This window comes from Mus caroli, chromosome 15, assembly GCF_900094665.2.
Source record: "Mus caroli chromosome 15, CAROLI_EIJ_v1.1, whole genome shotgun sequence".
Classification (NCBI taxonomy): Eukaryota; Metazoa; Chordata; class Mammalia; order Rodentia; family Muridae; genus Mus; species Mus caroli.
The window spans coordinates 75921885-75934265 of NC_034584.1; the positions used below are offsets into that span (position 1 = coordinate 75921885).

General features: G+C 52.4%; 2 protein-coding genes across 3 annotated transcripts in view; one reads left to right on the forward strand and one right to left on the reverse strand.

Moving 5' to 3' along the window:
* Window positions 1–3443, forward strand: part of Aco2 (aconitase 2) — a 41220-nt gene extending 37777 nt beyond the window's left edge. For both annotated transcript variants that reach the window (XM_021182735.2, XM_021182734.2), the window contains exons 13-18: window positions 218–340; window positions 548–703; window positions 1435–1626; window positions 1991–2123; window positions 2553–2674; window positions 2945–3443. In XM_021182735.2, coding sequence (XP_021038394.1) covers window positions 218–340; window positions 548–703; window positions 1435–1626; window positions 1991–2123; window positions 2553–2674; window positions 2945–3079 — 861 coding nt within the window. In that variant the 3' untranslated portion in view covers window positions 3080–3443. The remainder of the gene's footprint in view (window positions 1–217; window positions 341–547; window positions 704–1434; window positions 1627–1990; window positions 2124–2552; window positions 2675–2944) is intronic.
* Window positions 3287–12381, reverse strand: part of Polr3h (RNA polymerase III subunit H) — an 11749-nt gene continuing 2654 nt past the window's right edge. The window contains exons 2-6 of the mRNA XM_021183608.2: window positions 10677–10773; window positions 6986–7072; window positions 6564–6627; window positions 5486–5687; window positions 3287–4947 (exon numbers count right to left, since the gene is read on the reverse strand). Of these exons, the coding sequence (XP_021039267.1) occupies window positions 4894–4947; window positions 5486–5687; window positions 6564–6627; window positions 6986–7072; window positions 10677–10773 (504 nt within the window). The 3' untranslated portion in view covers window positions 3287–4893. The remainder of the gene's footprint in view (window positions 4948–5485; window positions 5688–6563; window positions 6628–6985; window positions 7073–10676; window positions 10774–12381) is intronic.

Consider the following 12381-nt stretch of genomic DNA (forward strand, 5'->3'; position numbering starts at 1 on the left):
CAGCACCCACATTAAAAACAAACAAACAAAAACCTTAGAGCTTGTTAGCCAGCCAATCTAGAAAAACCACAGAAGCTTGTCTAAAGACAGCTACAGTGTACTTACATATAATAAAAAATAAATCTTTAAAAAAATAATTAAAAAAAAAAAAAAAAAAGGTGTGTAAATAGGTGTAGGTGGTTGGTGCTAACCAGCAAACTGGCCTCCTCCATTTCAGATTGTCACAGCTCTGGCCATTGCGGGAACCCTGAAGTTCAATCCAGAAACTGACTTCTTGACAGGCAAGGATGGCAAGAAGTTCAAGTTGGAGGCTCCAGATGCAGATGAGCTTCCCCGATCGGTGAGCAGCTGCTAGTGGTTTTCATGGCGGGCCAACCACAGGCCTCTCTTGGCTTAGCTGCCTGGGCTCGTGTGAGGTGGCAGACACTGTTACTGAGAAAGCCATGAGGTTTAGGGCACAGGCAAGTTTATAATCTACCAGAATCTACCAGATATCCATGTGGGGACTAAGGATGCAGTGCCCACTGTGTCTCAACCTCTTCTGTAGGACTTTGATCCAGGGCAGGACACATACCAGCACCCCCCTAAGGACAGCAGTGGGCAGCGGGTGGACGTGAGCCCTACCAGCCAGCGCCTGCAGCTCCTAGAGCCTTTCGACAAGTGGGACGGCAAAGACCTCGAGGACCTGCAAATCCTCATCAAGGTTGGCACAGGCATCCCCTCCCCGAGCAGTGGGTGTGGTTGGGAACCCAAGGGGACAGGGAGGGAGGGAGGCTGGTTTTGAGAAGGGAATGATGGCAGGAGTTTGGTGGTCCCCGCTTCTATGTGACCCTGGGCTGGGGCACAGCCTGATCTAGCCAGCTACTGTCAGGCAACAGCCTCCTAGTGTGAGTATCACGTGTGACTCAGCTCAGCTCTGGATTGACAACAGACAGCACTCCTATTATTGGGCCATTACCAGATATGGACTGGGAGCTGGGCTTTTCTAGTGTGGTCAAGGGCCCCAGACTCGTGTCAGACAATAATTTATGGGCTTACTAAGCAGTGTTCAGGCATGCCTGTGACACAGCCAGTATTTAGCTCATGTGAGCCAGGACCCAGACATGACTCCTAGCTTCTATGTCTGGCTTGGAGTCGCTGATCTTCCACCCTTGGCAGCTTAGCTGAATAAGCAAAGAGCTGCATCTGCCTTCCATCTCTAGCCTGTCCCATGAGAGAGTATCCTTCTGTGGAGACAGCTTAACTGGGGCTTTTGAATGGGTGGGTGATAGAAGATGGCATGGGAACACCAGGACTGCAGAGATTACAGGTCCAAGGCTGGTTATATCCCTAATCTCCCCTTGTTCTGCTCGCTGATGCCTGTCTCTGGAAGACTTCCTTTATCCATTGCTCACTGCCTCAACCTGGCCTGTCCCCTCTGCTCACCCAAACAAGGTCAAAGGGAAGTGCACCACAGACCACATTTCTGCTGCTGGCCCCTGGCTCAAGTTTCGTGGGCATCTGGATAACATCTCTAACAACCTGCTCATCGGTGCCATCAACATCGAAAATGGCAAAGCCAACTCTGTACGCAATGCTGTCACCCAGGAGTTTGGCCCTGTACCTGACACTGCTCGCTACTACAAGGTAGGCCAGCATTGCCGCACACCTTTAATACCACACCAGTACTTGGGAGGCAGAAGCTGGTGGATTTGAGTTCGAGGCTAGGCTGATCTATACAGTGAGTTCCAGACTGAGCTTAGTCCCGTAATACTTGGTCTCTGTGAGACCTGTGGCTCTTCTCTGAGCTTCAATTTCCAACAGACTCCTAAAGCAATTCTGTAAGGTTTCTTCTAACCTTAGGTCTGGGGCCAAACACCTGCTGAGACTCCTCTGACTCCTGGGCAGGATTCTCCTGGGTGTTGGGATAGCAATTTCCTCTAGTTTGTTTCTCATGTGCACCTCACCACCACCCTCCGCTGCCTCACTCCTTGTCCCTGTTGCCTGACAGAAACATGGCATCAGGTGGGTGGTGATTGGAGATGAGAACTATGGTGAGGGCTCAAGCCGGGAGCATGCAGCACTGGAGCCTCGCCACCTGGGGGGCCGGGCCATCATCACCAAGAGCTTCGCCAGGATCCACGGTGAGCCACTCATCCCCATTGACAAGTGCTGCTCCTTCACTCAAGGCTCCAGGTTGCCTACTTTGCCATGGCTGACTTGTCGGCCATATTCCATAGCCTGTTCCACCTACCCAAGGCCAAGGTGGCACTGTCCAAGGCTGATATCCATGTCGTCCCATCAACACTTGGTTCTTAGTTTGTTGAAATGTAAGGCATGCAGCACGTACATCTATACTAATGCAGACCTGCTTGGAGTGCTACTGTGGAAAAGGGTCACTGGCACCCAGCAGGCTTGGGTGCTGGAGCCATTGCCTGCTTGCCCCGCAGTAGGACTGGGGTTGCAGGTGGGGTCTGTCTCATATCCCTTGACTGTGTTAGAGAAGAGTGCCTGGGGCTCCTGAGGAGCCTTGGGTAGAGGAACCACACTGCAACTTCATATTTGTCTAACAGAAACCAATCTAAAGAAGCAGGGCTTGCTGCCCCTCACCTTCGCTGACCCCTCCGACTACAACAAGATTCATCCAGTGGACAAGCTGACTATTCAAGGCCTGAAGGACTTTGCCCCTGGAAAGGTCAGGCTAGGGAAGAGGGGAAACAAACCTGGGATCTCTTGGGTGGGTGGGGTTGGGCAATCACCTTGTTTCCTGTCCTGCTACACCCATTCATACAGCTCTTGTGAATCCATGGTCCACCTGAAAGCCAACCCAGACATGAGCCCTGGCCTGGCACTTAGTATCCAACAGCTTGCCTGATACAATCTTAGGTTTTAAGGGCCCCCAGTGAGGACTGTGCTCCTCGGAGCACTGTCTGCTCCCCAGCCCACACCCATTCTTCTATTGCAGCCTCTGAACTGCATCATCAAGCACCCCAATGGGACCCAGGAGACCATCCTCCTGAACCACACCTTCAACGAGACCCAGATCGAGTGGTTCCGTGCAGGCAGCGCCCTCAACAGGATGAAGGAGCTGCAGCAGTGAGGAGCCAGGCTGGCTGTCCTGTCCCACTCTGGACCCTGCTGGGTGTCACTTTTGTCACAGGTCCATGTGCATCATCAGAGCCTAATCTGGTCTGTGCAGCATGACCTCCTGCTCTAAGATGGTGACCAGACTTCCTGCCTAGCCTCAGCCCAGAGTGAACCTCCAGGGAGGGCATTTAAGATGTTCCAGCCCCGCCTTCCTGTTCAGTTTGGTTTCTCTTTGAGCAACCCATGCAACTGTATTTATTTTTGATGACAGCACTCCCTCTACAGAAGTTTTTATTCTGCCTGATCATTTCACTGGTGGCTGAAGGATTTTAGAGAAACTTGTTCTTACAAGATAAAAAAAAAAAGATCCAAATCTATTAATGTTCTGTCTGAGTGGTTGGTGTCTACTATTACCAGCATGAGCTAATGGAGGGTTTTTCAAGCCAAGATTCCATCAGGCCTTGGTCACCACATCTGGACCCTGGTCACATGTACCTGCAGTAGAGGAGAGGTTCAGAGACCAAGAGCTGCCTCCTCTGTTCCCCTGGGGCTACAGTACTAGACCTGGTCTTCACCTTGAGAGTAGGCGCAGTGCCTACCTTAAAAACAAAGCTGCTGCTGCTGCTGCTAGTTGCACACACCTTTAATCCTGGCAGAGGCAGATGGGTATGAGTTCAAGTCCAGTGTAGACTACAGAGTTAAAACAGCCTGAGAAGGAATCTGCCCCAGGACACAGCTAATAATCAAATGCTGCATGCTGTCTGCCCCTCTAGCCTCCGCAGAGGAGATGTGAGAAGACAGGCTCTCTCCATTAGGCTGCATCAGCTAAATCTCACATGGAAAGGCCCAGGCAGGCCATGGTGGTTTGTCACAAAACAGTATTTATCATACAAGTGCCAGTGAGAAAGGGACAGCAAGACTAGACAGTCATCTGTGGACCTGGGGCGGCCCTCATGGTCAGCTGAGGCAGCAGCAGCCCCAGGCTTCCTGTGAGGTAGGCCTCTATCTCTACTTCCTAGACAGAGAGGGGTTTGCTCATTTTGAAAGCTCTGCCTACCAGACTCTGGCAGTAGGGAGGGTGCTGCTTGGTAGTCTCACGTCACCAGCAGCTGACAGCACGGACCCAAAACCCCTATCCAGTGACCTCTACCTTTATCACAGCACCACTAGGTTCAGTACTCAGTCTGGTCCCATAAACAAAGATCTACTGCCTGTGGGCTTGGGAGAGAGGTCATCTTTAAATGGACCCTGGGGTGAGGCAGGACATGCTATCCCAGATTGACAATTCAGTGACCTTAGATGGTGATGTCAGCTAATGAAATGGGGAGGTTCCTGCTGCTGCCACCAGTATTTATTAAATGTATTCTGCTGTCACTAAAAGCCAGAAGTTCGTAGGATAGACTGGGCCTAGCTCAGTAGTACAACACCCACCTAACATGAAAGAGGCCCTGGGTTCCATCCTCAGCCCTGAAGAAATTACAAAAACCACCAAACAGTCCTTGTGCTGGGGAAGCAGCTCCCTGGGAGAATGCCTCCCTGGTGTGCACGAGTCCTAGGACCCATTCCTACCTTCCACATAGGCTCAAGGTGGCACTGCACACCTGGAATCCCAGCTGGAGGATCAGAAACTCCAGGCTACTCTCTGCTTTACAGCAAGTGAAAAGCCAGCCTGGATCCATTACACTCTGTGCTGGGGAGGGAGAGGACAAGCACTTGTCACTGCTCCTGGTCCCACCAAGCCTGGCTCTGGGGAACACTCAAACTGCTCTCTACTTTCCCAAGTCTGGACAGGGTCTTCAGGCTGGGCAGTCACTGTGAGCTCCAGGGCTAGTTGCTTGTCCACCAGGAGAGAAGGCCCAGTCCTGGCTCACTGATAGATCCCTGCCAAAGACAGAAAAACAAACAAACAAGTACACTCATTATTACTCAGAGCTGGGCTGCCCGGGACAGGAGGGACTAGTACCCCACCCTGTTCAGCACCTAGTAGGCACAGCACAGCAAAGGAAGGTCAGGGTTCACAACAGCTGGGAGGTTGTGGAGAGACTGAGAGCCATACCACCATTTCTGCCCTAGCTCGCCGGGGTATTAGAAAAGAGACTCCAAAGCCTTAAGTGGGATCAGGTAATGTTTCCTCAACCCCCGACTTGTCTTTCTGAGCTCCCAAAGTTGCCCAGAGGGAGGAGCCTGAGAAACACTTGGAGCCCTGCTCCAGCCTCAGCTTTGATCTCTCTAGCCTTAAAGATCATGATACCTAAAATTTCACCTTGCCTGCCCATCATCTACAGCAACCTTGTCACCTCATGGTCCCAGCCCTCAAAAGCAGACTAGTGTGACTGGCAGATGACATTCACAAGAGACCTGACCTGCTAAAGGGGTTCTAGGAATGAAACCTCAAGAAAGCAGTCTCCTGTCAGCTTACCACAAGTGTATATGGCGCTTCCTTCTTGGGCAGCTCCTCGCTTGAAGAGGCAGCCTCGGCAGAACTGGGTCCTGTGGGGGACGTGTCCACAAAGCTCTCGTCCACCACCCTGAAGCGGATCTCCTCCCCAGTGTCCATGTACAGATCATGAGCTCCTTCCTCTGTCTCGTACTCCCACACCCACACTTGTTCCGTTTCATCACTGGGGCCCAGCGTCAAGGCCACAATCGCATCATGGGAGTGCATGAGGCTGAGGGGTCTCTGAAGTACTCACCCAAGTTAAAACCAACCCTAAGTTGAGACTGTGCTAGGAAATGCAGTGAACGCTGCTTCTGCCCCTTGGAGAGGAGCCAGTTTGTACCAGGACCCAAGCTGAGAATGACAGTCCCGCATCTAGAAGTGAGAATTATCTGGGTGCCCTGCACTTCTGTGAGTCCTAATCTTACTAATCTAACAGGCAGGCAGATCCTGGGCTTGCCTGGGTCTCAAGATGAGAGGCAGGTTTGACTGCCACCTGCCTGATGAGGAGGAGGGGAGGAGGGACAATAGAGCAGGGCCACAGTCTCTGCAGGCCTGGGTGAGAGGAGAGGCTGAGCTCACCTGCCCTACTCCTCCCCATACCCTACAGAGCTATGCTGCCCTCTAGTGGCACACTGCATTCTCCATGTCTGCCAGGAGCCATGAGTGCAGTTGTCACATACCACCTGAGCCCCTCCTGGAACCAGTGACATTCCCATTAAAACAGCCCCAGAGCTGGGGTGAAGACAAACAGCTCTGTACTCTACCCCACATGCTGGGAAATGGAGGCTACCAGCCAGGGTGAAGCTGCTGGGGACATCTGAACTGACTCCTGCAGAGACAGCCTGAGTGAAGTGACAAGGGGTAACAAGAGCCCCAAAGATAATGTACAGCTCTATTGCCCAGCCTGTCAGACATGGGCATGTGGATACCATGGTCAGAACTGGAAGCAGAGGTGGCCTGGGGTTTCACACCAGCACCGCCAGCAGTGGCAGATCACAGAGCTGCCAGGGTCACCACAGGGCTGTCCACTTGCCTCAAATCATACTTGAGAGGATACAACTTGGCAGGCTGCTGCAGTGACTCAGGGGGGATGAGAATGTCATCAAAGAACCCTAAAGAGACTGGAAGAAATGATGACATGAGATGGGGTCTCTTTCCTGTGTGGCCCAGGTGTTTCCAACCTGTCCCCTCCTCCCTCAAAGTCCCACTTCTGTATCTATACTACCCACATGTGCTGAGCAGCCCCGGGCAGCTCCCAGTATTGAGCTCCAGCTGTCCCAACTCACTGCATATAGAGACCACAGGCACCAGAGCCTGTCACCTCCATCCACCAGCTCAGCACCTATCTCAGCCCCTGAGCTGTGGCCTTACTTCATCCTTGAGAACATGAGGGGATGAGGCACCCCTCATCTGGCGCTACAACATCTACTGCCCACCCCACTGTGCTCCAGCCTTACCCCAGGGGTCAGGGCACCTTACCGTGCACACCCTCTGGGCTGCAGCCTTTGATCTTCCCAATGAGGATCTCATCCAGGAAGGGGTGGAACACCACGTAGCGGAAATGGACTAGAGAAGAAGGCCACACTGTTAAGAGTCACGCCAGGTCTCCAAGAAGGCCGCAGAACCTAGAGCCACTCATATTCCTCAATGCCCACCTCACTTAGCCAGCGCTTCACCTCGTGCTGAGTCCTCTTGCAGGCCTAGACCTGTCTGTCCACTAAGGCATGCAAGGTCACAGCTTGGTCCCTATAAGGAACCATCGGCAGCTGCTGCCCTGGAACTGAGGCTGGCTTCCAAATGCATCTTAGCCATACCTGAGCCTCAGCCTGGGCCATGAGGCACTCCAAAGTCGATTCCAAACAACCTTCAGGCTGCCCTTCGCATCCGAGAGGATAAAAGGGAAGCTCCTGTCTCCTGAGGCCTGAGCAAGCTTACCCTCAGCACACAGCTGACCTAAAAATGCCTCGGCTGCCTGCCTCGGCTGTGGTGAGGGCGACACATAGGTGACTTCATGGGTTCCTGCTCACCTGAACCCAAGGAAAATGCCAGCTGAAGCTGTGCCAACAGCAGAATGATTTGGGGCCTCAGCAGAGAGGCCACACCTCACTGGCCCTCTCACTCAGGAAGATGCTCTCTGCCAGCAGACTGCCCATATGAGCCTCCTGTGACAGACACCGTATTCTACCACACAGAGGAAGAGGAGGCGGCTCAGGGACTGTGTCCTGTTCCAACCACACAGTTCTGCCCACTCAGCCATGGATAGACTCTAAGGCAGCGGTTCTCAGCCTTCCTAATACAGTTCCTCATGCTGTGGTGACCCCAGCCGTAAAATCATTTCACTGCTACTTCATAACTGTAATTTTGCTACTGTTATGAATCCTGATGTAAGTATCTGATATTCAACCCACAAAGAGTTGTGACCACAAGCTGAGAATCACTGCTCTACGCCGCTCCCTAGACAAGGACACCATGCTGAACGCACACTGGCTTCTACCAGGACTCCTTCAGTTGCCTAGCCTGCCAGCACCCATCTTAGGACATCAGGGCCTACCATGCCTGGTTCTGTCCAACTGCACTCTACCTTCTGTGAGGTGACAACCTGAACATGACCGAGGCTTCTGCTAAGTCTCGCCATGGGTGACTTATGCACAGGATGGAACACCGTGCCCTCCCTCCACAAGACCTAGCATTCAGCTCAAAGCTCCTGCCAGGCTTGGGCCCTGCTTAGCTGGGCATGTGCTGGGACAGCACAGCATGGAACCCAGGGCCCACAGCCTGAACACATCTGAAAGCAAGCGGTGAGCACCTCAGGGTACACACAGTAGAACAACAGTCAGCCTCGAAAAGGAAGACGGGGCCGGGCAATGGTGGGTGTCACACCCCTTTAATCCCAGCACTTGGGAGGCAGAGGCAGGCAGGTTTCTGAGTTCAAGGCCAGCCTGGTCTACAGAGTGAGTTCCAGGACAGCCAGGGCTACACAGAGAAACCCTGTCTCAAAAAAAGGGGTGGGGAGAAAAAAACAAACAAACAACAAACAAATAAATAGATCAATCAATAAATATATAAAAAAAAATTTTTAAAAAAAAGGAAGGCTGGAGCTGGGTATGATGGCGCATGTCTTTAATCCCAGAACCCTGGAATTAAAGAGCTCTGTGAGGTCGAAGCCAGCCTGGTGTACATAGTGGGTTACAGGACAGCCAGAGCTACACAGAGAAACCCTGTCTTAAAACAATAATAAGAGACTAGGATGTGGCATGAGGCTCTGGGTTTCCATCCGCAGGACTGTACTTCATTGCCCCCAGACCCCCCAGGGCATGTCTCATTGGCTTTTAGTTACCAGGCATAAAGCAAACAGATCCCAGGATGGGTACTCCCAACCCTTGGGGGCGCTGTTTCTGTGAAAAGGACCAATTCCCGATCCCACTCACATGAGGCACTGGTCTGGTGAGCCAGAAAGCAGAAGAGGGCCAGCAAAAATGCTCAGGGAATAAAGAGGCTTGCCCCGAGTCTGACTCTGAGTTTCTGAGGTTCCTGCAGTGCTCCGTGGCTCCAAGGATTGCAGAACCCCGAGTGGCGCTCGCATGGTGGGATACAGTGTACTTAGAGCCCAGGGCCCATCCCAGGGCTCAGAGCCAGAATTCAAACACAGGTCCTGTACTTCACATCTCCCACCAGGAAACAAGAAATGCAGGGGGAGCAGGGTGTTTGGGACAATCCAAGCCAATCCTGGAGACCAAGTGCCAAACATCACCAATGTGATGGCAGCACTGTTTCTGGCCTTCCTGAAGTTGGATACCTACTAGCCCTTGCCTCTGGACAACAGGCTCTTGGCTTAGCTCACAGCGTTCTCTGAGAACAGAAGCAGAGCCCAGCTTGGCTTGGTTCCTCTCTGAGAACAGGGCTCCTCAGAGCTTTCTCCACTCTGGGCTCCCTTTTCTACTCACAAGAATGCCTAGTCCACACAAAGACAGCCTGTTTCCTGGGGCTCAACTGATTCGGGTGCCCGCACAGACCCCATGCTGTCTCCAAACACCCACCCACCTATCCCTGGGCTATGAAGATGGCCAACACAGACAAAGATGGCCAACACAGACAAGACAAGGCTCACTGTGGCTTTTCTGTCTGTCACTTTGCTGGGCAGGCTACAGATCCACACTGCTGTCCAGTACCAGGAGAGAAAGCTACAAAGGCGCCCTGGTCACCAGCTCCGCCCACTGCTCCTGCAGGCTCTGCCCAGCAGATGCATGGACCTTTCGGTTTTACTGCATTTCCCCTCAACAAGGGGCAGAGTCTCTTTCTCTAGCCCTTAGTTTTAGCCATGTGACATCTTCTGGCCAATGGCATCCAGATATGCTGAAGACATACTTAGGCACAGAACTTCAGACCAGCCCTGGCTAACTGCCCAGAAGACCCAAGCAGCCCACAGAGCAACAGAGACAGGGATCCCCACACTCCCTCAGTGCCGAGCTCTATTATATTAATTCCTTAGTCCTCCTGGGAGCCCTCAAGTATAGACTCCACTATCACTGTTGGACAGCTCAGGCTGGCCTGGGACTCCTGTTCCCATGTCCCAAGTGTCGGGATCACAGTCATGCATCAGCATTCCTGCTCGGAGGCCACACGCGTGCATTCGCGCAGGCCCGCGCACACATACATAATGTGGAGATCAGAGGGCACGGCTGCACACTCAGTTCTCTAGATTGTGTGACAGGCACATTAGTTATCCCTGAGCCACTTGCTGGCCCCAAAGGACACTTTTAATCGCTGTGTCCTACTGCCCCTTTAGGTCCCTAGACCCAACTGGCCTGCTCTCCCCTGCTCTCTGCTCTCCAGGCAGTAACAGCCGCAGCTTAGGGCCCTTGCCTAGTGGGCCATCTCACCACAAAGCAATGAGCAGTATGGGGGCGGCAGATAGCAGGGGCACTAGATCGAGCCCTAGGGACACACAGGCTGAACCACAATCTCAAACTGTAGTGGCTTTTACCTGTAGTCATCCACACTGATAATTCGCAGGTAAAGAAACTCAGGCCCAGAGAGGGCACGAGTGCCCAGTCACTGAAGTCAATTCCTTGAAGAGTTAGGACTGGGGCCCAGGTCTCCCACCACCTCAAGACGCATGGCAGCTTCATCTTTTGTTACAGAGAAACGAACTCCAAGAGAAAGCACTCACCTTTGGTGTGTGATGCTCCATCCCCTGGGAACACATAGGCATCCTCCAGCTTGGTGATATCAAACAGACAGATGCAGAGTCCCACGTTGTATACGACCTGTGTACACAGGCATGCAGTTACCTCAGGGCCTGGCTCCTCCAAAACCCTCAGGATCAAAAGCAAGCTCTGTGCATCCCTTACACTAATGGACATAAGCTGAGACTGCAGGAGGTAACTGTGGCAGAGACCTCAGGATGCAGAACTCTGGAAAGAGCAGGGCCTGAGTGACAAGCCAGCTTCCAATGCCAGCTCTGCCTCCTCCCTGCCGGACCAGCAAGGACACTGCCTCTCAGCCTCAACTTTCCACGTTCAAATCTGAGACAGCAGCTAGAGCGTTAAGTGGATAGGATGGACATGAAGTTGACTGGTGGCCGGGTGAGACCACAATGACCAAGTTTACTGTCCCTGCTTAAGTTACACCTCCCAGAGGACTGGAGAGATGGCTCAGCGGTTAAGAGCACTGACTGCTCTTCCAAAGGTCCTGAGTTCAAATCCCAGCAACCACATGGTGGCTCACAACCATCTGTAATGAGATCTGATGCCCTCTTCAGGGTGTCTGGTGACAGCTACTTACATATAATAAATAAATAAATCTTTCTTTAAAAAAAGTTACACTTCCCAGTGTCCCAAAGTCTGTGCCCCAGATCACAGCCAGGAAGTGTTGAGAACTCCATCACTCTCACACCGCCTCAGACACACAGACAGGGATATGTGGCCAAAGCACTTCCGCAGACCAGAAGCCCACACAGCTTGGTGTTCACACACCCTGGTGTTCTAAACGACTTGGCTCAGTGTCTACATGTCTACCACCAATATTGCCCCTAGTCACAGCCCTCCCAAGAGCTGCTCAGGGACTAGAGCACTTCAGAGCTGGGGCAGAGCTGCCAGCAATCATCTTCTGTGGAGGTTTCTCTCAGGATCCAGTGAACTGACCTCAACCGGGCATGGTGATCTCTGCCTGTAACCCCTGCAGTTGAGAGAGGGAGGCAGGGGTATCAGAAGTCCAAAGCCATCTTTGCTTACACAGTGGATGTAAAGTGAATTCAAGTCCCATGAGATGTGGGGAGATGGTATTGGCAGAATGGTTCAGCAGTCAAGGTAGATCCCGGGACCCCTTTCTCCTCATGCGCTGTGCCGTGACCTATTCATGTGTGCTGTGTGTGTATATATACACCCACATTCAAAATAAATCCATGTAATGAAAGAAAGAAAAAAAGACAGACAGACAAACAGACCTGGATGTCATGGCTGACTAAGTGTGACCTCCACAGGCCCATAAATGTGAATACTTAAGTCATTGGGGAGGGACACAACTTAAGAAAGATTAGAAAGAAGGTATGGCCTTCTCGTGTCAGTGGGAGTGGGCTTTAAGGTTTCACAGACCCACAGCAGGCGAGCGTTACTCCCTTGGCAGTGGAGGGCATAGCTCTCAGCTCTCCTACTCCAACACCACGTGTGCCAGCACGCTTCCACCACAACGCTGAAGGACAACCTTGGCAACAGTAAGCCCCCAGTAAAATGCTTTCTCTTGTCACCTTGCTCATGGTGTCTCCTCACTGCACTAGTGCAGCAACTAAGACTGGGTGTGACATGCACCTTTGATCCTAGCACCTGGGTGGCAGAGGCAGGCGGTTCTCTGGGATTGACAACTAAGACTGGGTGTGA